The sequence below is a fragment of the Oryx dammah genome, unplaced genomic scaffold (assembly GCF_014754425.2).
Source record: "Oryx dammah isolate SB20612 unplaced genomic scaffold, SCBI_Odam_1.1 HiC_scaffold_26, whole genome shotgun sequence".
Classification (NCBI taxonomy): Eukaryota; Metazoa; Chordata; class Mammalia; order Artiodactyla; family Bovidae; genus Oryx; species Oryx dammah.
The window spans coordinates 14,879,174-14,902,906 of record NW_024070210.1 but is presented as its reverse complement, the minus strand read 5'-3'; the positions used below and the strand labels follow the sequence as shown (position 1 = coordinate 14,902,906).

Here is a 23,733-nt window from a genome sequence, read left to right as displayed (position 1 = left end):
TGTCTGCTGATGGTGGAAAGGGAAGCGCCCTGAAACCCCTGAATCAACGCGCCATGCAGAGGCTGTGTAAATCCAGGTCACCGCGGGGAAGCCCTGCAGGCCAGGAAAGGAGTCCTGGGGACACGCCTCAGAGCTTAGGAGCTATAAAATAATTCTGAGCCTGTGCGCTGTCCAGACTGCCTAGGGGAAACTGGCCGCCCTTAACTCCCAGCTGTTACCCATAATTACCAATTACTGTAATTACCAATAATACTCTGGGATTCCTAGCATCCTTTCAAACAATGTAACTTCAGATCTGAAAATTCCTGATGAGTGGAAAGCAATACTACTTTAATTTCCATTTCACCAAGATATCTGAAACACAGGGAGGGGTTAACTTACCCACAACCACTGAGCGACCAGGCCAAGACGACAGGCGGTGCTCCTAATCCCTGGCTAAATTCTCTTTCTGCTGAATCGTAACCCAGGTGTTTCCACTGGTGCCCGGGGAGCTTTAAGTAACAGATTCTCAGGTACTGATTCAAAGGTGTGGAGCCTGGGCTTCTGTTCAGGTGAGGCGTTAAACCCCACCTGGCCTCAGGGCTTCTCCCCGCAGGCACAAGGGCTGCGTGAGGAGGCGGGGGTAAGACAGAAGTCCCAGAGGAGCAGGGCCTGGTAAAGGAGGGACAGCTTTCCGGCAACAGATGGCCCGCAGCTCAGGCCTGGCTCCAGAAAAGGGAAGAGATGATGATCAGAAATAGAAACGCCGTGAGAGGCATCGGCCATGCGCATCACGCCTCATGCAGCTGCCACAGCTTTGACCAGGGAAACCACGTCTCTCGTCCTGCTTTTTGCCACAGACCCTCCTCTGCTCGGACTAGGCGGGAGGGACAAGGGCAGCAGATGGAATAAGAATGAAAGCAGCTGAATGGACCACTCTCCTCGAGCTGGGAGAGGATGGAGAGCTGCACCCTTTGAAGGTCAGGGCAGGAGGCTGCACGCAGGCCCTGTTCCTCCCACAGGCCTCAGAGCAGTGGGCATCCACTCAGTTACCTGGGGGAGATGACAACCCTTTTCTGTGGTCTAGATGTAGGGTTAGAGGCCCCACCCCAGATCAATCTCTTGCTCTCTGCCCAGCTCATTCTCCAGGCCTTCCCTTCCCCCATGCCCTTCGGGATCCTAATAAAATAACCAACAGTTGGGGGGGAAAGGTAAACCTTTATTTGGAAAAGAGAATTCCAATGACCATTTAAACCCCCCTTTCATTTCCAAAACAGAAACAAGTAAGAAAACAAGGAGAAGATTATCTATCAAGCTCCTGCCCTCTGCCATCTTTAGCCATTTTTAAACTACACTGCCTGGCAGAAGAGAAGAGCTGACGGGCCCTAGTTCTAGGAACCAAGGAGACCGCCTCAGATGTCCAGGAAGAGACAGCCAGAATGGATGGTGGGGTATGGACAGATGGGCCTGGGGCTCAGACAGGCACATGCCCAGTACCCAGGAAACAATGCTTAAAAATATACACGCAGAGATAAATTCCCCAGAACTGAGGTATGGAAAGCTTATAACCATGAATGCAGCAGCAGAATCCAAGCTGGGTCTTTGGCTCTCAAAAAAAACAAAGGAGAAAATGTGAACCTCAGCTAACTGTCCCCAACTTTAGCCTCTCTCTGCTATATCCTCCAGTCCCTCTCTGGGGGCCACATTTGCAGGGTCACTCAGCTACTCTGAGTGACGGGAGGTGTGAGGAGGGAGCTGGCCAGGAACACCCCAGGCCATGCCCAGCAATGAAAGGTTGAGGTCTGCAGATGACTCGTGTGGGCGAGGGAGCCCCCTGAATGGGCCAGAGAGAGGGAAAGCAGAGACAACGAGCAGCAGAGGCCGGGCCAGCTGGAGCAAACCCTCAGGCACCGCCACGTCCGGGTCTCAGGCCACTTGTGCCCAAGGCCACCTTTCTACTGAGAAGGCTTGGCCTGGGCTCAATCTCGGGCTTTTTTCTAGGGGCAAAAAAAGGGAAGGGAATGTGGTAGGCAGCAAACAGTAAAAAGCAGGGGGAGGAGAGGAACAGAAAGCTGCAGCTGAGGTGTGTGAGGCAAGGGGGCAAGTCCCTGAGGTCTCGAGTCCGCTGCCTGCTCTCCCGCCCCGGGACTCCCACCCTCACCCTGGTCCTCCAGGGAGACCAGAGTTTCCTGACAGTTCTTTCTCCTCAGCCTTGAAGCGCTCTGAACCTCAAATCACTCTCTCTGCCCACTGACCCTCCACCCGCCACAGGGCAGCCTGGGGAAAAGGACAAGCCCTGGGGGAAGCACGCAGGCTGGTGGGGCACTCTGGGCAGGAGGCTCAGAGGCTGCAAAGACCGGAAGTGCACCCAAGTCTGCGGGGCCCACTTGTTCCAGAGCCCTGATGAAGAGGACCCCCTGGCTGGCCAGATGAAAGCCTAATGAAACAGAAGATAAAGGGAGAGCAGGGCCCATGACCCACGGCCCCAGTGTGGCAAGGGGGTTGGTCAGAGACAGGCATGACCGCACAGAAGAGCGCGTCTCAATATGTGTGTGTCTGCAGGAGGGCTGTGCCCACGGGTCTCAGGCAGGGAGAGAGTTGGGTCAGAAGGCACCACCAAGAAATGGCCTGAAAACAAATAATCAAGGAGATCAGTAGCTCCCGCAACCCTGGTAATAAAAAATCAGTGGGGAGCGCTGGATACATGGAAGGAAGGGGGGACCCCCCGCTTGTGCCTCTCCCGGGGCCACCCCCTCATGTGGCACAGGATTAGGAAGAGGCTGGGGCAGGGCAGGGACCACAGGCAGAGAATGTGGACAGGCCTGGAGAAAATCTAACCGTGGGGGAGAAGGGAACGAGGAGGGGGCAGGGAGGGGACGTTAAGTTTCTTGGATCTAAGTTTCCAGAAGCGTGGGATATTTCCACAGTCTCTGATCCGGTGAGCTCTTCTGGAAGAGAAGACGCGCTCTTCCCCTGGGAGCCCGTCATGGGGCGGTGACTTCCATCCCGAAGCTGGCCAGTAGGCAGAGGTGGTCTGAAGAGCAGAAGGGGTTGGGTAAGCCGTTGGCAGCCCAGAGGATCTCTTCAGAGAGGAGCGAGAGCCGGCCCAGGAGCTTGAGGGTTCCATCCTGATACAGCCTGCGATCTGGAGCACAGAGCAGAGGCCGGTGGGCGATGCGGCCACCACCACATGTCCCGGGGCAGGAGGGGGTCTGCAGGAGCTTCACCTTCAAGACGCTGCATCTTCTCGGCCGCCCACCCTCCCTCTCACCTCCTGCGGCCTCTTGGATGCTCCATAATGTCAGTGAAGGGAGCGAGTGTGTCCGGGGGCTGTAGCAAACTAGAGAATGCCCCTCCAAGCCCAGCATTATAAGACCTTCCAACTTTCCGAGAGAAGTCGGAAACCCAGAGTTTCTTTGCAAAATCTGATTTTTAAACATAAAATCCAAACACTGTAAGAGACGTGCTTTAAAGAAAATAGGTGGGCTGACAGACTGCCACACTGTGACTACAGTGAGGGGCAAGAAGACAAGAAGCTGGATTTCTAACCTCACCAAGACCCTCACTAGCCAGCTGCCACTGAACAAATCCAATCACCTCCGGGTGCTCTATTCTGATAAAGGAGGGATGGCTTGTCCAAGACCCTCACTAGCCAGCTGCCACCGAACAAATCCAATCACCTCCAGGTGCTCTATTTTGAGAAAGGAGGGATGGCTTGTTCTGCTACAAAGATAAAAAGAGAAGCCAGGCAAAGGGCCTAAGGGAAGTACGATGAGGATGACCAGCATCAGGCAGGTATGAGATCTGCTCCTTTGCCAGGCAGGTCGCAGCAGCCCAAGTCATGTGATCAGATGCCTGACCTACCATTAGCTCCCAGAGACTCTTGGGGGTGGCGTCTGGGAATCCAGGATCCACTAGGCTTACCAGTTCTGTTCCCATTCTCGCAGGACTCGGCTGAGAAGAAGATGTAATCCACTGTCGTTCCCAGACCCAGGGGCATTGTGGTGACCTCCGGGCGGCCGTGCTGGGGCAGGAAATGAGTATACACCGAGGTCAGGTGTAGGCAGTGCTGGATGGTGCCCACAGTCCTACAGGAGTAGAGGGGGCAATAACCAGTCAGCAAACACTACTGATCTTCTCCCAAGGTCACTTCTCTGTGGATTTTATAAAGCTTTTTAATGGATGAGCCCAAATAACCTCAGCAAGTTCCTTCCCATGCTAACCAGAGACGGAGAGTCTTAGCTAAAATCAGCCTAGAAACAGACACATTTATATTCAGCCCTGTTGATGTTCCTTATCCCCCACCCTCCTCTTGCTACCTGGTGAAGTATATATACCTCACGTGCCTCTGTCTGTGGGTCAGCAGGCTCTTCTGTGAGGCCTTACTCCCTAAGGAAACGTGCACGGGGTTTTCATTTTTAAGAACCTGGGTGGGTCGCCTCTGGCCTCTGCACACCTGTATGTTCCTCCATAACCTTATCATGTATTAGGGGGAAGAGAAAGCTCAGCAAAGCATTCCCCCAAATCAGGCGCAGGAAAGCCAAAAGGAGCCTCTCTAATACACCTCAATGGGGCTAGGATCCAAGCAGAGGGAACTGGAAGAAAATTACCCGGGGACGTCTGGCTCAGACTCAGATGTGTCTTCCTCAATGACAGACTCAGCCCAGCCAGCAGGTCGCTCTGTAGAAGACCGGAGAGAGGAATTTTATCATTCAAAGACAGGGAAGGAGGGTCAGATCCTTGACTGGATCGTTCCAGAAGGGAAAAGGGAAAGAGAAAACAGGAAGGGAGAAGAAAACAATGGACCGGAGTCAGGAACCTCAGGGAACAGACCCACAGGGGCCTCTAACACAGACATCTCTTCCCTCGTTCAGCAACTTTTTAAAAAATTTACATTTTAAGTTTTAGAATAGGTAATAACAGTCACATGGTTACAAAAAAAATGTAGAGAAAAACCTCAGTGAAAAAGTCTTCCTACTCTGGGCCCTTGCCACTCAATTCCTCTCCCCAGGGGCAACCAACATTACCAAATCCCTGGTGTATTCCTCTAGAATCTTTTATCCCAGACAATCCATTGTGTATTTACACATATCTCAATATGTATGCATATACATATGTATGCACACCCTTACACACATATATGCATCCATACTTACACATACCTATATATACACACACACATACTCAAAGAGAAGAACACATACATTACCATTATCAGGAGAGAAAGAGGGAATATTATTACAGGTCCCACTGGGCGTGCTACAGTTCCTGGCGTCATAAAGAATCAGACATGACTTAGCGACTAAACAACAACAACCGACATTAGTAAGTGTTATGGACTGAATATTTGTGTCTCTTCAAAATATGTTGAAATCCTAATCCTCAATGGGATAGCATTTAGGAAGTAGGGCCTTCAGGAGGTAACCTGGCATTGAGGGTAAAGCCTTCATGAATAGGATTGATGCCCTTTTAAAAGGAATCCCAGAGAGCTGTCTCATCCTTTTTCTGCTGTGTGTAGCTGCAACAAGTTGGCAGTTAGCAAGCAGAGGAGAGTCTTCACCAGAATCAGACCATGCTGGCACCTGGGCCCTGAACTTCCAGACTCCTGAACAGTGAAAAATAAACTTCTGTTGTTCATAACCCACTCATCTATAGTATTTTGTTATAACAACCCAAACTAAGAAAATAGAATAACAAGGATCAACAAAATTGACCAATACTTAAGACAGACTGACCAAGAGAAAAAGAGAAGACTCAAATTACTAAAACCAGGATTAAAAGAGAGGGCCATCACTACCAACCTTACAGAAATTTAAAAATTATAAGGATACAGTTAAAAACTGTATACCAACAAGCTAGATGACTTAGGTAAAATGGAAAAATTCCTAAAAAGACAAAAACTACATAAACTTATTCAAGAAAAAGAAGAAAATCTGAATTAGCAATTGTTTTATACTATGACCAAGTATTTTTATCCTAGAAATGTAATGGTTTAACATCTGAAAATCAATTAATAGAATGTTGACGAACAAAAACCATGATCATCTGAATAGACAGAAAAAACCTTCGACATAATTCAACACTCCTTTATGACCAAAAAAGAAATTAAAAACCCAAACTAAAAGCAAAACAAAACTCACAACACTAAACAAAACTAGGAACAGGGCTTCCCTGGTGGCTTAGTAGTACAGGGTCCGCCTGCCAATGCAGGAGACATGGGTTCAATCTCTGGTCCGGGAGGGTCCCACGTGCCTCGGAGCAACTAAGCCCACGTGTCACAACTACTGGTAGTTTGATATATGGCCAAGTCTCAGGAATTCCCTGTGGATATTTTAAAACTTGTCTTTGCTCTGCCTTTAAAGTTCAGAGTTTAACATGTATCGAGATTTACCATACAACATGTTACTTCAGTTCAGTCGCTCAGTCATGTCTGACTCTTTGCAACCCCATGGACTGCAGCATGCCAGCCTTCTTTGTCTATCACCGACTCCTGGAGTTTACTCAAGCTCAAGTCCATCAAGTTGGTGATGACATCCAACCATCTCGTTGTCTGTTGTCCCCTTCTCCTCCCACCTTCAATCAGGGTCTTTTCCAATGAGTCAGTTCTTCACATCAGGTGGCCAAAGTATTGGAGCTTCAGCTTCAACATCAGTCCTTCCAATGAACACTCAGGACTGATCTCCTTTAGGATGGACTGGTTGGATCTCCTTGCAGTCCATGGGACTCTCAACAGTCTTCTCCAACACCACAGCTCAAAAGCATCAATTCTTCAGCGCTCAGCTTTCTTGATAGTCCAACTCACATCCATCTATAACTACTGGAAAAACCATAGTTTTGACTAGATGGACCTTTGTCAGCAAAATAATGTCTCTGCTCTTTAATATGCTGTCTAGGTTGGTCATAGCTTTTTTCCAAGGAGCAAGCGTCTTTTAATTTCATGGCTGCAGTCACCATCTTGCAGTGATTTTGGAGCCCCCCAAAATAAAGTCTCTCACTGTTTCCATTGTTTCCCCATTATTTTCCATGAAGTGATGGGACCAGATGCCATGATCTTCATTTTATGAATGTTGAGTTTTAAGCCAATATTTTCTCTCTCCTCTTTCACTTTCATCAAGAGGCTCTTTAGTTCCTCTTCACTTTCTGCCATAAGGGTGGTGTCATCTGCATATCTGAGGTTATTGATATTCTCCCGGCAATCTTGATTCCAGCTTGTGCTTCCTCCAGCCTAGCATTTCTCATGATGTACTCTGCATACAAGTTAAATAAGCAGGGTGACATATACAGCCTTAACATACTCCTTTCTGGATTTAGAACCAGTCTGTTATTTCATGTCCAGTTCTAACTGTTGCTTCTTGACCTGCATACAGATTTCTCAGGAGGGAGGTCAGGTGGTCTGGTAGTCCTATCTCTTGAAGAATTTTCCACAGTTTGCTGTGATCCACACAGTCAAAGGCTTTGGTGTAGTCTATAAAACAGATGTTTTTCAGGAACTCTTGCTTTTTCAAGTATTCAACAGATGTTGGCAATTTGATCTCTGGTTCCTCTGCCTTTTCTAAATCCAGCTTGAACATCTGGAAGTTCATGTACTATTGAAGCATGGCTTGGAGAATTTTGAGCATTACTTTACTAGCGTGTGAGATGAGTGTAATTGTGCAGTAGTTTGAGCATTCTTTGGCATTGCCTTTCTTTGGGATTGGAATGAAAACTGACCTTTTCCAGTCCTGTGGCCACTGCTGAGTTTTCCAAATTTGCTGGCATATTGAGTGCAGCACTTTCACAGCATCATCTTTTAGGATTTGAAATAGCTCAATTGGAATTCCATCACCTCCACTAGCTTTGTTCATAGTGATGCTTCTTAAGGCCCACTTGACTTCACATTCCAGGATATCTGGTTCTAAGTGAGTGATCACACCATGATGGTTACCTGGGTCATGAAGATCTTTTTTGTATAGCTCTTCAGTGTATTCTTGCCACCTCTTCTTAATATCTTCTGCTTCTGCACTCATTTCACATGCTAGCAAGGTAATACTCAAAATCCTTCAAGTTAGGCTTCCACAGTACATGAAGCAAAAACTTCCAGATGTACAAGTCTGACTTAGAAAAGGCAGAGGAACCAGACATCAAATTGCCAACATTCGTTGGATCATAGAAGAAGCTAGAGAATTCCAGAAAAACATCTACTTCTGTTTCACTGACTACATGAAAACCTTTGTGTGGATCACAACAAACTGTGGAAAATTCTTAAAGAGATGGGAATGCCAGACCACCTGACTTGTCTCCTGAGAAACATGTATGTGGGTTAAAAAGCAACAGTTAGAACCAGACATGGAACAATGGACTGGTTCAAAATTGGGAAAGGAGTACAACAAGGCTGTATACTGTCACCCTGCTTATTTAATTTCTATGCAGAGTACATCATGTGAAATGCCAGGCTGGATGAATCACAAGCTGGAATCAAGACTGCCAGGAGAAATATCAACAGACTTAGACATGCAGATGATACCACTCTAACGGCAGAAAGTAAAGAGGAACTAAAGAGCCTCTTGATGAGGGTAAAGGAGAGTGAAAAACTGATTTAAAACTCAACATTCAAAAAACTAAAATCATGGCATCTGTTTCATGACAAATACAAGAGGGAAAAATGGGAGCAGTGACAGATTTTATTTTCTTAGGCTCCAAAATCACTGTGGACATTAAGTGCAGTAATGAGATTTAAAAGACACTTGCTCTTTGGAAGGAAAGCTATGACAAACCTAGACACTGTATTAAAAAGCAGAGACATCACTTTACCAACAAAGGTCCCTATGGTCAAGGTTATGGTTTTTCCAGTAGTCATGTATGGATGTGAAGTTGGACCATAAAGAAGGCTGAGCACTGAAGAATTTATGCTTTTGAATTGTGGTGCTGGAAAAGACTCTTGAGAGTCCTTTGGACTGCAAGGAGATCAAACCAGTCAAGCCTAAAGGAAATCAACCCTGAATATTCATTGGAAGGACTGATGCTGAAGCTGAAGCTCCAACACTTTGGCCACCTGATGCAAAGAGTAGACTCATTGGAAAAGAGCCTAACGCTGTAAAAGACTGAGGGCAGGAGGAGAAGAGGCCAACAGAGGATGAGATGGTTAGATAACATCACTCACTCAATGGACATGAGTTTGAGCAAACTCTGGGAGATAACAAAGGACAGGAAAGCCTGGCATCCTGCAGTCCATGGGGTTGCAAAGAGTTGGATACAACTTAGCGACTAAACAACAACCATATCCAATTAAGTGAAAGTTGCTCAGTTGTGTCCAACTCTTTGCGAACCCATGGACTACATAGTCCATGAACTTCTCCAGGCCAGAATACTGGAGTGGTAGCCTTTCCCTTCTCCAGGGGATCCTCCCAACCCAGGGATCGAACCCAGGTCTCCCACATTGCAGGCGGATTCTTTACCAGCTGAGCCACAAGGGAAGCCCATATCCAATTAAAAGGAAATCCAAAAAAAGGAAGCAGAAAGTAGAAAATTATTGAAGAAATTACCAGCAAACCATCATGAAATTTCAGAAACCAAGGGATTAGAGACAATGACCAGAGTCTCAGGGAGGCAAAATACATGACATACAAAGAAAGGATCAAGAATCAAAATAGAAGCAGACTTCTCATTAGCAATACTGGAGCCTGCAAGACAATGGACTAAATTAATTTCCAAACTAGACCTCTACTCTTACCAAAACCTCATACAAGTGTGAGAACAAAAAACAGAAGAAAAAAAAAAAAATTCAAGTGTTTTTGTTTTTGTTAGCACATGAAAAGAAAACCAAAGAGAAAGGAAAACTGGTTCTCTCAGGAGCAAGTTCTCCCCCTGCAGCTCTGTGTACACACAGCACCGCTCTGGCAGTTACATGGGACCCAGACCTCTGCCTGCCCTACCAGGCCTCATGAGCACACCGGCCCCAACTGCCCCCATCTGAATTAAGACAGCTTCCTGGACCATTCAGCACTGGTAGCAGCAGAGAAAGTAAGGTCTGCAAATACCTGCGAAAAGGATAGTAAGTTGTGCAGAAATAAGCCAGTCCAAAAGCTGGATTCTGAATTTTCCTGGTTCAAAACCTGATCAGATAGCCTTTGCTCTGTGGCCATCTGGCCAGTTTGTAAATAGTAGTTGCTGCTGCTAAGTCACTTCAGTCGTGTCCAACTCTATGCGACCCCATAGATGGCAGCCCACCAGGCTCCCCCGTCCCTGGGATTCTCCAGGTGAGAACATTGAGTGGGTTGCCATTTCCTTCTCCAATGCATGAAAGTGAAAAGTGAAAGTGAAGTCGCTCAGTCATGTCCGACTCTTAGCGACCTCATGGACTGCACCCTCCCAGCCTCCTCTGTTCATGGGATTTTCCAGACAAGAATACTAGAGTGAGTTGCCATTGCCTTCTCCAGTAAACAGTAGTTAATCCACTGTCTTACAAAAGTCATCTATTAGCAACTGGTTTTTTTCCTAGAATGCCTTTAACTAGGCTTACGCTTTATTCTTGCATGTTAAAAGACCCAAAGCTCTGTAAATAAATGGAAATATGCAAGTGCTCATGAAAAAGAAAACATAGTAACCCCTTTCGGTGTCTTTAAGAACCATACTGGAAAGAAGAAACCACTAATAATTTAAAATATTTATAAGAGGGGGACTTAAAATTTAGATTCCCATCTTATGAAGTATTCCCTCAAAAAGAGAGAATGAGGGAGCGTGAGAATCACAATGTTTCTTTCTTTTTTTTCATACGTGTTATGTAGAACACACTAGCACCATGCAATGTCAACTTGTGGGAAAGTCAGACCGTCACTGCCTACCACTGAGCTCCTCTTGCAACTGAGATGCTTCCCATTAAAGTCAGTATCACAGTCAAGTTGGCAAGTTTTACTGTGCACAGCCGGGCTGGATGACTCTGGCGCCAGATTGGAAATATTATTTGATAGCACATCTAAACAAGTCCTCCAGAAAAAAAGACGACACACAACGATCTCCTGGTACTGAACTCATCTTTCTACTCATGGTCTCCTAAAAGTGATGGTAGCTTTTTAGACTCAGGAGCCTGTTCAGCCCTGGATGGGGGTACTGAACAAACAGAAAGGCACGTTCACGGTTTGTGGAGGATGGGTGTGTTTACTCAAATTTAATCTCAATTTTGAAAATACTGCTATTATTGGGCACTGTTAGTGAACTGGATATTTTCCCCCTACATAATGATTCTACTTACAAAGTGATTGTCAGTATGTATTTAAAGTTCTTTTCTTGTTATTAAATCAAAATGTTTATTTTATGTTTCAAGTACAGTACTGATTTTTTAAAAACAATCTATTCTTAACATGGAATTACCTATGTGGGATCATACTACAGTTTAACTTGAGGATTCTGAATTCTTAAAACACTCATCCACAGCTTCCCTGCCTGAGTCCAACTGACACAAGCACTTACCCCAGTTCCTGGCACACGCCAGTCGCTCTGCACACAGTTATTATTGCTATCACCACTGCTGTAATAATACATTAGCTTTGCAATTAAAAAAAAAAACCCAAGCCATTGAAATGCTCCCTTCTTTGTGTAAAATGCCAATGCAAGTTAAATTCCTTCAAGAAAACAATGAATTCATTGCTTACCACCAGTCCTTTTGTTAATACTACAGTTTTTTCAGTCACTGCTTGGTCATCTTAAGTTATTCTTCTAGCATTTTCTTCAAGAAAGAGTTTGGGTTGAGTATAAAACTCTTGAGACATATCTTCTTCCCCGGAAACTTTACTCTCCAGTGTTCTAGAGTTGAATGTTAACTTTAAGAAATCTGAAGCCTACCTAATTATTTTTACCTTTAAAGGTAGCCCGATTTAAAAAAAAAAAAAAAAGGTATCCCACTCTTTTTGTCCAAAAGATGCTTTCATCTTTGACTTCTGTTAACTTCATTTGGAGGTCTTACTGTTGATTCTCCTCAGTTTTCCCTGAGATGTCGTATATCCTTCTCAATCCAAAGATTCAGATCTCTTCATCTTGGGAAAATCTTCCTTATATCCTACCTTTAAATATTCCTTTTGTACCATGATATTGGCTTTCTTCTTTGTAAACGCCAAGTATGTACATATTCAATCTCCGTAACTTCCACTCCTGTCATATTCTCTCTGGCACTTTCTATTTCTCCTGGCCTCTGCGTCTTGTTTTCAGCAATGCCTCTTCTCTCTTGTGCTGCATCTAATTTTGGCTTCATTTTAAGTGATTTTTTTCACTTTTTATTCCACTTCTTTCCTGAGCTCAGCAGCTTAAATTTCATCCTCTGGATCTGCATTCCAAGTAATGGGCATTTTCCTTATGACACAGGGTTGTGTGAGTCCTTTTAACCTTTACGTCTCCCAGCCAAAAAAAAATGTGTAGCTCCGTAAGCATTTCATCTCCACCCTGCCACTTAAACAGACTGCTTCATACAAAGATGGCTTGATTCCTTGATCAGTCTTTCCTCCAGTGCCTCTCTGGACAAAAAGGGTTCAGGCAATTTCATTTCACAACCTGTGCCATCCTATTCTTGTTGATGAAACAAGAGATTCTGATTTTGTGCCTCAAGGTTCGTGCCTCACCATGAGGAAATGCACCCTGCCGGTCCTTCTTGAGATTCACACACGGCCCCACAGACGAGTCTCTCTGCATGTATTCTGCTATGTACCATGTGAAAGTTCTCAGTAGGAGTAACTTTTTACTAAAACCAGGAGTACTGTCACCTTACGATTTTCACGTCTGTTTTCTCTCTTATATATGCCGTACACATGCTGCTGCTGCTGCTGCTGCTGCTGCTGCTGCTGCTGAGTCACTTCAGTCGTGTCCGACTCTGTGCGATCCCATGGACCGCAGCCCACCAGGCTCCCCCGTCCCTGGGATTCTCCAGGCAAGAACACTGGAGTGGGTTGCCATTTCCTTCTCCAATGCATGAAAGTGAAAAGTGAAAGTGAAGTCGCTCAGTTGTGTCCGACCCTCAGCGACCCCATGGACTGCAGCCTTCCAGGCTCCTCCATCCATGGGATTTTCCAGGCAAGAGTACTGGAGTGGGGTGCCATTGCCTTCTCCGTACACATGCTAAGTATGTATTAGCAACTTTAGCTTACAAAGCTTCTGGCATACTCAAAGTCTCAAAGCTGGTTAGAACCCAAGTCTCTTGATTCCTAGTCCATGTTCTCAATACACTGCACATGGCCAGTGAACCTCACTGACCTTCCCCTTAAGTGTATTTTTTACCAGAAGCTGATATCTAAGAATTACACCTATAAAAGACTAAAAATCCACATAACTGACAAACATTAGAAGTGAAGAGGAAAGAAGACCAAGCTGACTTAGTTGGACAAGTCAGGGAACAAGCTGAGCTCCCGTTACCTGGCTTAGCGTCTGTCACTCCTTCCAGAAGAACTAGTCCCACAGGTCGCCGGCAGGCGATGCTGCAGAAGCGGAAACGCAGCAGGAAGTCTCGGCTATACTGGCGTCTCTCTGTAAACCAGGGAAAGCCATACAGTGAAAGGAAGGAAGAGGAGCCACGTGCTGGGACTTCTCAATCCCAAGAAGCTTCCAGTGCAAGGAAACAGAGCAAGTCTGGCCCTGAAGACGAGGAGATTTTCCAAAGGCTATGATGGACAGTTGTCCATTTCACTGGGGGACCACGAGGAGGACGACGAAACGTATAAATGTGCTCAGAGAACTGAGGGAATTATGCTTTCTCTTGGCAATGAGGTGCCAGCTTTCCTCCAAAATGGGCAGGGAGGGACACCAACCGAGACGATGGCACGTGCTCACCTGAGCTCTTGGGATGACAGGAGGTGACATACTGACAGCAGTCAGTGATACCCAGGGAGCTGGGCCACAGTGGGGCCTGCAGCTTCCTCTGATAAAGCTGATGGGAGAAGTCTTCCTGTCCAGATACCTACGAGCAAAGAGCAGACGGCAATGAGGAATCCGAGACGGAGAAAGAAAGAAGCCCGTGTTTGGGGACATACGGGCAAACATACACACACAGTCACACTACATACAAAACACGTCCCTCAGGGTAAAGTTAAACATAAGGAACTAGTTAAAACTTTTTTTTTTTTAATTAGAAACACTGAAATGTCCATGAGACAGGGATAAGGGGAAAGAGAATAAGGTCTGTGAAACAAAGAGAAAAGAACCATGTGAACACAGGGTCCCCTAAATTTCACCTTGGAAAAATCTACACTACTCTGCCAGGGAGAATCCACTTTCAAGGACTTTAATTTGCCACAGGAAAAGGCTTATTTGGATCTTTGGATCTTCTGGATCGAAGTCTAGCATCTAAAGCCCATTACTGGGAAATCACAGGGTCAAACCAAATGGGAAATGCACCAAAGCACTTTACCGTATCTACGCCACCATCCTTGGTCAAAGCCCATGAGCAGCCTGGGAGCGGGCAGAACGTAGTAGGGGAAACATTCGGCAGCATCAGTCATCTGCACATCTCCAACGCGTGTAGCAAAATCCCCTTTATTTCATTTACAAACAACAAATATTTGAATGCCAACTAGGTCCAAGACACTAGCCATGTGCTGGGGAGATAATCTCTCTGCCCGCAAAGGACAAACACTTTCAGTATGCCATCAGAAGGAAACACCTTCAACTGAATGGCCATTTACTAGCTGCGTCACTTTGGGCAACTCAGTTAACACCTCTTGGGTTCAATATCCTCTCCTATTGAATGGGATAATAATACCACAGATAACTAAGAATCTTGACAACAATAACCACTACCAATTACTGACTGCTCCCTTTGAAGCAGGAACTGGAAAACACTTTGTGTGCATTATTTTAATGAATCCACCAAAGAAGACCCTCAGAAGTAGGTCTCATCCTATTCCCCAGGGTATGATGAGGCCAACTGGGCTCACGGAAGGGAAGTAACTTGGCCAAGGTGGCAGAGCAGGGATCTGAATGCAGGACTGTCTGGCTTCCAAATGAGTGCTCTGAATCACTCTGCTTAACGGCAGCTGCCATGTGGGAGGCCATTCCCAAGTCTACTTCTCATTCCCTGAGCCCCTTGGTAACAACAGCAGCCTCCTGGCAGGATAATGCCTTCCTCTTTGCATGTGGCAACCAGGACATCGCTGGCACTTAAGTAACCTCATTAAAATAAAAGCCCAAAGGGCTCGACAACAATTCAGTCATCTTACGTCCTTTCTCCACTGCGCCTTGCCAAAAGTTAAGGAACAAATTGGATCAGCAGGAGCAAAAGAAAGAAACAAGGAGATTAAGTGACATATAAAGAAATCAGCACAAGCTGAATGCTCCTCAGCAGGGCTAAATGAACCACAATAAAACTGTAATACAGCTATGTTATAAAGATTCAGCAGTCAATAGGAATGAGATAGTACATTGTACATTGTTGAGTAAAAAAAAAAAAAGCTAGAAAATGAAATATACAGTAATATGTCATGTTTATAAACACATACAAAAGATTAGATATCAGCCATTAGAAGCAGTCTCAGCACAGTACTGGAGGGCAAGAGCCCTGGGGCCAGACCACCTGATTACAAATCCTGGCTCCACCACTAAGGACCTGCACAAACTATAGAGAGTAAATGACCTAACTTTCTCTATGCCTTAGGTTTCTCACTTATAAAATAGAAGCAATGATAGAACTTGTGGAAACTAATGAGTTAACGTAGGTAAAGTGCTTAAAATAGCATCTGGCAGAGTAAGTGATTAATAAATAGAGACTATGACAGTTACATCACCACAGCAGTTTTAGGTAGCACTGCAACTGTACAGAAAATGACCTGGAAGACCACCACCAAACCCTGAACAGTTATTATGAGACTCTAAGGGGAGACGTGGGAAATGCAGGTAATAGAGCGGGCTTTGGTCTTAAGCCCACTTTATTACCTCCATTTCTCACATCTCCCCTTTGAGTCATGTAATAATGCTTGAATCCTTATAGAGATGTACTTGTGTACATCTGTGCATTTACTTATGTCCTTGTAAACTAAACATAAATTAATGATAAACCCGAAAGGATTCCAGTATACCAAAGGCACTCAGGAACTCCCAACTTCCAGGTATGGGTACCAGAGCTATCAACCGGACACGAGAAAGCAGGAGGGAGGCAGCAGGGGAGTCCCTTGGGTCCCTGCCACAGAAGCAGCCCTGCATGCCGCACCCCAATCCCCCTCTAAACCTAGCCCGCAGTGGCTGCTCCCATCTCACCTTCCAGGCTGGCATCCCATGGTACTGGAGCTCTCCGTCCCTAATGAAGTTGTAGAGAGGTGAGTCAGGGACGGAGTTCAGGTCCCCACACAGGACGATGGGGCAGTGGCTGCCATCTGACAGCCTGGCCACCTTGTCCACTTCAGCCAGGAGAATGGCCATCTGGGCCAGCTTGACGTCGCCCCGCCGTGGGTTGTACAGGACGTGGGTATTTGCCACACATAAGGGGGCCACCGAGACTTGCCCCAGGCCTTCTGGGATCAGTGGCTGCAGCAGCAACACTAAGCCCACGTTGTCCCGATTGAGAAGCTCCAAGCCAGGCCGAAAGTATTCCACGGGGCTGGCACAGAGCAGACGGAATCTCGTGGGCTTGTAGCAGACAGCACAGCCATCTGTCTTACACCCAGTCCTCCTCTTGTAGAAACAGGTAAAGCCTGCAAGGAACACCCCGCCAAGGAGATGGGTCAGAGTCCTTGAACCCTGCATTCCTCCAGCCGATGCCAGCAGCCCAGGTGTGTGTGCCCAGTGCACTGCTCCCGCTGCTCAACATGGGGAGTCCGTGCCCTGACACATCCCTGGGTTCTGCAGAGGTTCCCTTACAGCGGTAACCAGATGGCTGTGCAGCTAGAAGGGGAAGGAGGGACAGAAGGGTCTGACAGGAAAAGCATGGACTCCGGGGTAAGACAAGTTGGAGTCCAGGCTCCACAAGCTATGAGCTTTTTTATTTATAGCTTTGTGACCTTTGAGCTAGTCACTCAAATTTTCTGAACCTCAGTCTCCTCCCTATAAAATGGGTGTAATAATTTCAGCCTCAGAGAGTTGGTAAATAGATGTAAATAAATGGCAATGTATGTCAGAACCACTTTAAAACTTCAGGACTCTTGTTTTTCTTCTTACTCCACAGGAGGGAGCTAGCTCACAGGTGAGAGGGTTTACTGAGATGAAGGAAGAGATGGGGTGTTCAATAGAGGGCAGACAGGGTGGGAGGAAAAAAGACTGGCACACGTGCCAGGGAGCGGCATTACCCATCATCCTCAGAGAGGGCTCCAGCTGCTCCCAGTAATGATCTTCCTGGACTTCCTGGAGACACAAGATCTGGGGAAACGACACAGAGACCAGTCACTCCAGGGTAACAGAGGGCACCGCAGTGCGACTCCCACCCCAGGAGCGGACGCTGAAGCCACGTGGGAAGCTGCTGTAGGTCTCAGGCTGGGCCACACTGACACTTCCTCTGGGGGCTGACTCTTCCCCAATTGCCACTCCAGCAAAGAACAGGCCCCGAGTGAAGCTCGATTTTCCTGCTCCTTGAATCCCTCAAGTCTTTTTCCCTGCCTAAAGGTGCTAGCGAGGGTGTACCTATGGAGAGGCACTGAACTCATTTTTCTAAGGGCAGAGGGAAACAGCCAGTGTCCGGAGCAAATGCAAGATGGCACACCCCCATCCATGCCACCCTCCCTGCCCGCCTTCGCTTACATCCGGGTCCCAGTGCTGGAATTCCTGCATGAGATTCGCAAAGCGATAGTTCCAGTTGAGGATGTCTGGGTGGCAATGCAAATAGAGCTCGGAGCTCTGCTGCATCAGGTCCTGGGCCAGGATATTATAGGACATCAGAGTGAACTGGAACTGAGGGCCATCCCCTGCCTCCAGGCCCTGAACATCTGGCTGAGTGGAGAAATCCTCCCATTCTCGCCACAAGATTTCTGCAAAGGGGTTGGGAAGAAGAGGTCCGTGGTTGAGTCCCTGCTATCCACAGGGCCCACCGTCTCTACTCCTGGCCCAGCAATACTGTGACAAAGTTCCCTTTCTCATTTTCCCTGTCATCCATCCCTTTCTGTGGTGATCTGAACTACACTCTAAGGACAGCCTTAGACCAGAGAGTAAGTGCCACAAAGCCAGTGGCCTGTTCACCACTGTATCCCTAGTACCTGGCATAGTACCTGGTACTTAGTACACTCAAGTTCACTAAACATGGCCAGCAATTCCTCACTTTTGATAAAGTCATGGGTCTCCGGGGAATCACTCAGATGAATGCACTAACAGTCATCTGAGATTAAAGACATTTCTAGAGTAATCTCAGCCTTGGCTGTTTTCTGACCTCTACACCTAGAAGGGCCTACAGAACCAGAAAATGTAGTGTCCCCTATATCCCCTAGAGCAGGGAGCTAGCTGTAGAGTGGACTGCAAATCTATGTGAGGCACAGCCCTCATTCTCCAGATTTTAACGGAAGCCCAATACGTAACACAGATAAAAATGGAGTTATCCTGTTTGGGGCAGAGAAAGCGGAGTCCCTGAGAGCTCTCCACCCTTACCCCAGGTTCCTCCAGACAATCAGTAACACAGAGAATGAGAGCTAGGGTCTGCTTTCAGTCCTACCACTACCTAGCTATGTGACTTTTGGCATGTCCTGCCACCTCTCCGAGCCTTGATGACTTCATCTCAAAAGGCCACAGGGCTGGATGAAATGACCTCTAAGGCCCCTCTGGATTTGCCGCTGCAAGTCTCAGAAAACCAGAATGTGGCAGCAGAGCTCCACACAAAAGGGCCTTCTCTTTAGCAACAGCTTTGCCTACCTCCAAGACGACCGCTGCCCCAGCTCGCTCAACCAGCTGTCAAGACTCACCGTGATATGGGATTTCCACTGGGGGAGGCTGCAGCTGCCCTAGACCCTCAAAGTGCCAGACGGGAGCCTCTTCCTGGGGCACAGGCTCCGGTGCGATGCTCCAGGCCACCATCGCGGGGTCCTCATCCCACTGCTCTGTGGCCAGCGCACCCACGGGGAGGACGGCACAGTCTGTGTACTGGGGCCCGGGTTGCATGGGCACTGCTGCCCACATTGGGCCCTCAACCTCTGGCAGCAGCTCCTCCTCTCCTAGCACCTCGGGGAAAGGTTCCTCCAGGTTCTCCGCTGCCCGCAGGTCACTCAGCTGCCTGCTGGACCACTTGTCCTCAGGAGCAGCATCCTGTTCTCCGGGATTATCCATCAGGAGAGCCAGGCTGCTCTCAGCGAGTCCCTTATCTACAAGGGGACCATCGTTCACAGTTGACAGCACCTGGCTCGACCCTTCTTCCCGCCACTGCTGCAGCAGGCCCTCACACTCCTCCTGGTCGGGGCCCCGAGGGGCCATGGCAAAGTCGCCTTCTACCTGGGAGGACGAGCTCTTCGCCAGGAAGACATTTTTTCGACATGTGAAGAAAGCATCTAAAAAGAAAGCCAAAATACCACGTTATAAGATGATGGCATCATTCAACTCACACTCCTCTCTCAACTTCTGATACAAGTCTCATGTGCGTGCATGCTCAGTCGCTTCAGTCATGTCCGACTCTTTGCGACCCTATGGACTGTAGCCCGCCAGGCTCCTCTGTCCATGGGATTCTCCAGGCAAGAATACTGGAGTGGGTTGCCACACCCTCCTCCAGGGGATCTTCCTGACCCAGGGATTGAACCTGGGTCTCCTGCACTTGGATGATATAAACAAATGACTTAGTGTGTGTTGGTTGGGGGACGTTTTGTCTGCACCACAGTACTGTGCTTGGATTTGGGGGGCCTCTAATTTTAGAGTTTTTCCCACCTACTTTCTTTTGCCTGTTGGCTGTCAAATGTCAAATGGCTCAAATGTTGAAAGACATAGGTCCCTCAAACCTCAAAGTGGTTTTCAACCAGGGGTGATTCTGCCCTCAAAGAACATTTCCACATTGTCTGGAGGAACAGTGGTCGTCCCAACTGTGGGGACGCTACTGGCATCTAGTGGTTATAGGATAAAGAGATTGTGAGCATCCTACAATGAGAGACAGCTCCACAAGGAACTATCAAATGTCAATAGTACTAAGAGTGGGAAATTCTGCTTTAAACCTATGTGCTGGGTTGCTGGTTTTAGTCTCAGGGACTCGCTAATTCACTGCCCTTTGAAACATCCTCTATTTATACCAAATGGCAGACGTTCTTTGATTTATATGTGTGAGGTTACTAGTTTTCAAATTTAGCAGGTTTTGATTGGTGGTGGTTTGTGTTTTTCAGCAGAATTTTTATTAAAGATAGAAAATCTGTAGAAACCAAATACACAAATAGGACTACGTTAATAGGTGTGTACCTATGGATGGGGGGAGGCCCACACCTATGGGTGGGAGGGCAGCCAAAACTCTGGCTATTGGTCAAGAAACCTCTGGACTAGAGGTCACTAAGTATAGGTCACTAAGGCTGCCATTATGAACACTAACAAAGCTCAAGAAATAGCAGCAACATGGTTAGAGGAATATGCGATGGTTCTCTGAAAGCAATGGCTTCTGTGGAGTTCCTCATTCTAAAGAGTATGTATACACAAGACATTCTCAGATTCCTGAATTGAGTGCCTACTATAGTCTGGGTAGTATGTTAGCAGTAGATACAGTGAGCAGAACAGACAGCCCTGCCTTCCTGGAGCTTGCATTCTAGTGGGCAGATACAAACATACATGTACATACTTTAAGTGTTTTATATGAAATATGAAGTAACAGATATTACACACACAAAATGTAAAATTCCAAAAAGGAAAAGCATAGAATGCACACAGCTGGACCTATTTCTAAGAAATAGAAATTATTCTATTCTAAAACTCCTTCTTAGTCTGTCCTGTCCCCTAAAATGCCAGAGAGAAGTCCAGGAGTGCTGTGCGATCTCCGAGAGGAACGGATGGTCTCTTAAGAACCTCGGAAAAGTCAAAGGCCAGGAATGGGGTGCCCGGGCAAACCCCGGCAAAGTTAAACAGTAACTCTTCTCCAAGCCGCCGCTGAGCACTGCCTCCACCCACGACATGTCTATGCGCAAATTGCTTCAAAGATGAGGTTTCAACGTGTCTCTGGATTCTGCTGTTTTTCAACCAAAGACTCCGCAGAGAGACAGCTGGGAAAGGCGACTGTGGAGTCGACCCAGGGGAAGACAAAGCAAGTCCAGGTCTTCAGTCCACAGACCCTTAAAGGCCGAAGGGCCCCTGTCCACGGAGAATTTGGGCACTCGCCTCGGCCCCCAAGGGGGCCAACCCTCCCTGACCCCCCGAGAAGTGACTCAGCCGGCCCCGGAGCCTCTCCGCGCCCGCGGGGCCAGAAAGTGGGGGAGAGGGGTGCTCCCGCCCCTCCCCCAGCCGCCTCCACGTTGTAACTGTGGCCCGACGCCTCCAGGCCACCGGCGTGAGGAGGTGGGTGGGGGGTGCCGCCCACGAGGGTCGCCGACCAGGCCTGGGCCTCGCAGAGTCCAAGATAAACCGGTCGTGAGGCCGGCCGCGCAACGCACGCCGCCCAAGACCCCGCGGGGGCCCCGCCAAGGCAGGCCCGGAGGCTTGGCACCCGCCCTTCAGGACGCGGGGCCGGTACCTGAAAGGGCGCGGAAAAGGCGCGCGGCCGGCAGCAGCAGGTAACACAGACACGACGCGATCATGGCCGGCCGCCCGCGCCCGCCGCCCCTTCTCTCCGTCACGGCGAGCCGGTCTCCCTTCGCTAGCCCCGCCCCCGGCTCCGCCCCGCTCTCGGGCCCGCCCCGCCTCTCCGGCTCCGCGCCCCGCCTCCCCGGCTCCGCCCGCCTCCCCGGCCTTGCTCACTTGACTCCGCTGCGCTTCAACAACAACTTTATTGGGCACGCAGGGCCAAGATTGGGAGACAGTTCCGAGCGGAGGCAACCGAGCGGAGCCTGCAGGGCCCGGCTCCCGGCAGCGGCGGCGGCACCAGGTGCCCGGCATTTAACATTAAACCCCTCCTTGCAGGCCCCGTCGTGTTATTACTAGTCCACGGTTTTATTCCCACTTCTGCCGCCTGACTGGGTGTCCACCTTGGGTGCGCCACCTAACCATTCCTTCCATCGGTTACCACGTCTGTAAAATGAGGGGCTAGACTTTGTCTCTTTAAGGTCTCACCCAGCATGACTTCTGTGATCTTGCCTTTCTCAGCTTACATTGGAGACAGAAAACTCTTCTTCATTTTTCTCCTTTTCTTAACTCTGTTCCCCAGCTTAGATTTAGGTCACACATCAAGTCCATTCCTTGCTTCAGCACATACGATTTTGTCTCCTGCCTCATCCTGTTCCAAACGGGCCCTTTCCCCCGTAATTTGGAAGAAAAGGGGGTGTCCCACTGGTAAGGGAGCCAAAAAGGGAGGTGGGAACCCTCCACAAAGGCAACCAGACCAAGTCTGGTTGGTTGGTTCATTTTCCTCCGGATGTCTGTGACAATGCGAGGCACATAGTAGGGGCTAGATAAACCTTGTTGGCAGAATAAAATATATGTCACTAAAAGAAGGCCAGTTCTTCCACCAGCTCTGGGCTACCCAGACCTCTTTAATCCCGTCTTCCCCTTTTCCACTCTCCATCTCCTGCCCGACCACACTGCAAAGGAGCAGCGACCGTTCAGTACCCCCAGTTTCAGTACCCAGTGTCTGAGCCGAGCGATTTCCGATTTGGGACTGGTGCCTTGGTTGTTCCGGGAAGCCCTCTGGAGAGTCACCAGATCCAGGACCAGCTGGGTACATCATAACACTGCAAGGCTGGAAGGAGGAAGGAGGAGTCAGTACAGTGGCCTTCCCACCCTGGCCCCTTAGCTCTAGAGGCGGTGTGTGCCTTCATGCAATCCTATCTTACCTTCTCCAGAGATGAAGCAGAGGCCTCTGGGGTAATCTGAAGATTGGGAAGCCTCTTAGGAACTAGCACATAACTACCTAAGGAGCCCCCCAGATCAGATTGACTTCCTTAATATGTGCTTAGATAAACCTTCCTTGCATGTCCTTCCATTTTGTCCCAATGATTACCTAAAGTTGAAGTTCCAAATCAGATCCTAAATCAAGGCACTTACCTGGAGACTCTGTGTATGTGTGCGTGTATTTAGTGGCTCAGTCGTGTCCGACTTTTTGCACCCCATGGACTAGAGCCCACCAGGCTCCTCTCTCCATGGAATTCTCCAGGCAAGAATACTGAAGTGGGTTGCCATTCTCTTCTCCAGGGGATCTTCCCGACCCACGGATAGAACCCAGGTCTCCTGCATTGCAGGCAGTTTCTTTCCCACTGAGCCACCTGGGAAGCCATATCTGGAGACTAAGTTATGGTTCCCTTAGCCCTTGCAAATATTTTTAAAATATAACTTCCTAAAGCCCTTATCCCAGGGCTCTGACTTAACAGGTCAGATACGGGGCCCTTAAACACTCACCAGGTTATCCTAAGACATGTTCTCTGCTAAAGTACCTACCCTCAGCTGGGCTGTTCAATGTACATGTGGGCAAAATGTGTCAGGCCAACTGATGCTATGTTCTTTCAAAGACTTTTCCTGAAGCCAATTAAGTGAGGCTGGCTTCTTTTGTTTCCTGATCCATAGTCAGCTGTGTTAGAAAGCATCATAAGCTTTGGAGTGCAACCACCTTGATTCAGATCATGGCTCTGACTCTGTTTGAGGAATTACCTAACTTCGTGGAGCCTCAGTTTCCTCACATTGCCCAACACAGGGTAAGTTCTCAGTGTTTATTATTAAATATATTTTTTTGAACTTAGGCAAAAAACAGCTATGGCTACTGCTAACGTTAGTGTCATCTTCCATAAT

The 23,733-nt window shown here is 47.9% G+C and overlaps 1 protein-coding gene across 1 annotated transcript; it reads right to left on the bottom strand.

The window, feature by feature from the left end:
- Positions 1 to 1,177: 1,177 nt before the first annotated feature.
- ANGEL1 (angel homolog 1) lies at positions 1,178 to 21,643 on the bottom strand. The gene is made up of 10 exons (XM_040226014.1): positions 21,530 to 21,643; positions 18,807 to 19,385; positions 17,659 to 17,885; positions 17,211 to 17,280; positions 16,186 to 16,619; positions 13,768 to 13,894; positions 13,354 to 13,464; positions 4,590 to 4,659; positions 3,904 to 4,067; positions 1,178 to 3,124 (listed from the first exon to the last, which is right to left on the bottom strand). Exons 1-10 carry the CDS (start codon positions 21,591 to 21,593, stop codon positions 2,964 to 2,966), a joined length of 2,007 nt encoding a protein of 668 aa, XP_040081948.1. The 5' UTR covers positions 21,594 to 21,643; the 3' UTR covers positions 1,178 to 2,963.
- Between the last annotated feature and the right edge of the window lie 2,090 nt (positions 21,644 to 23,733).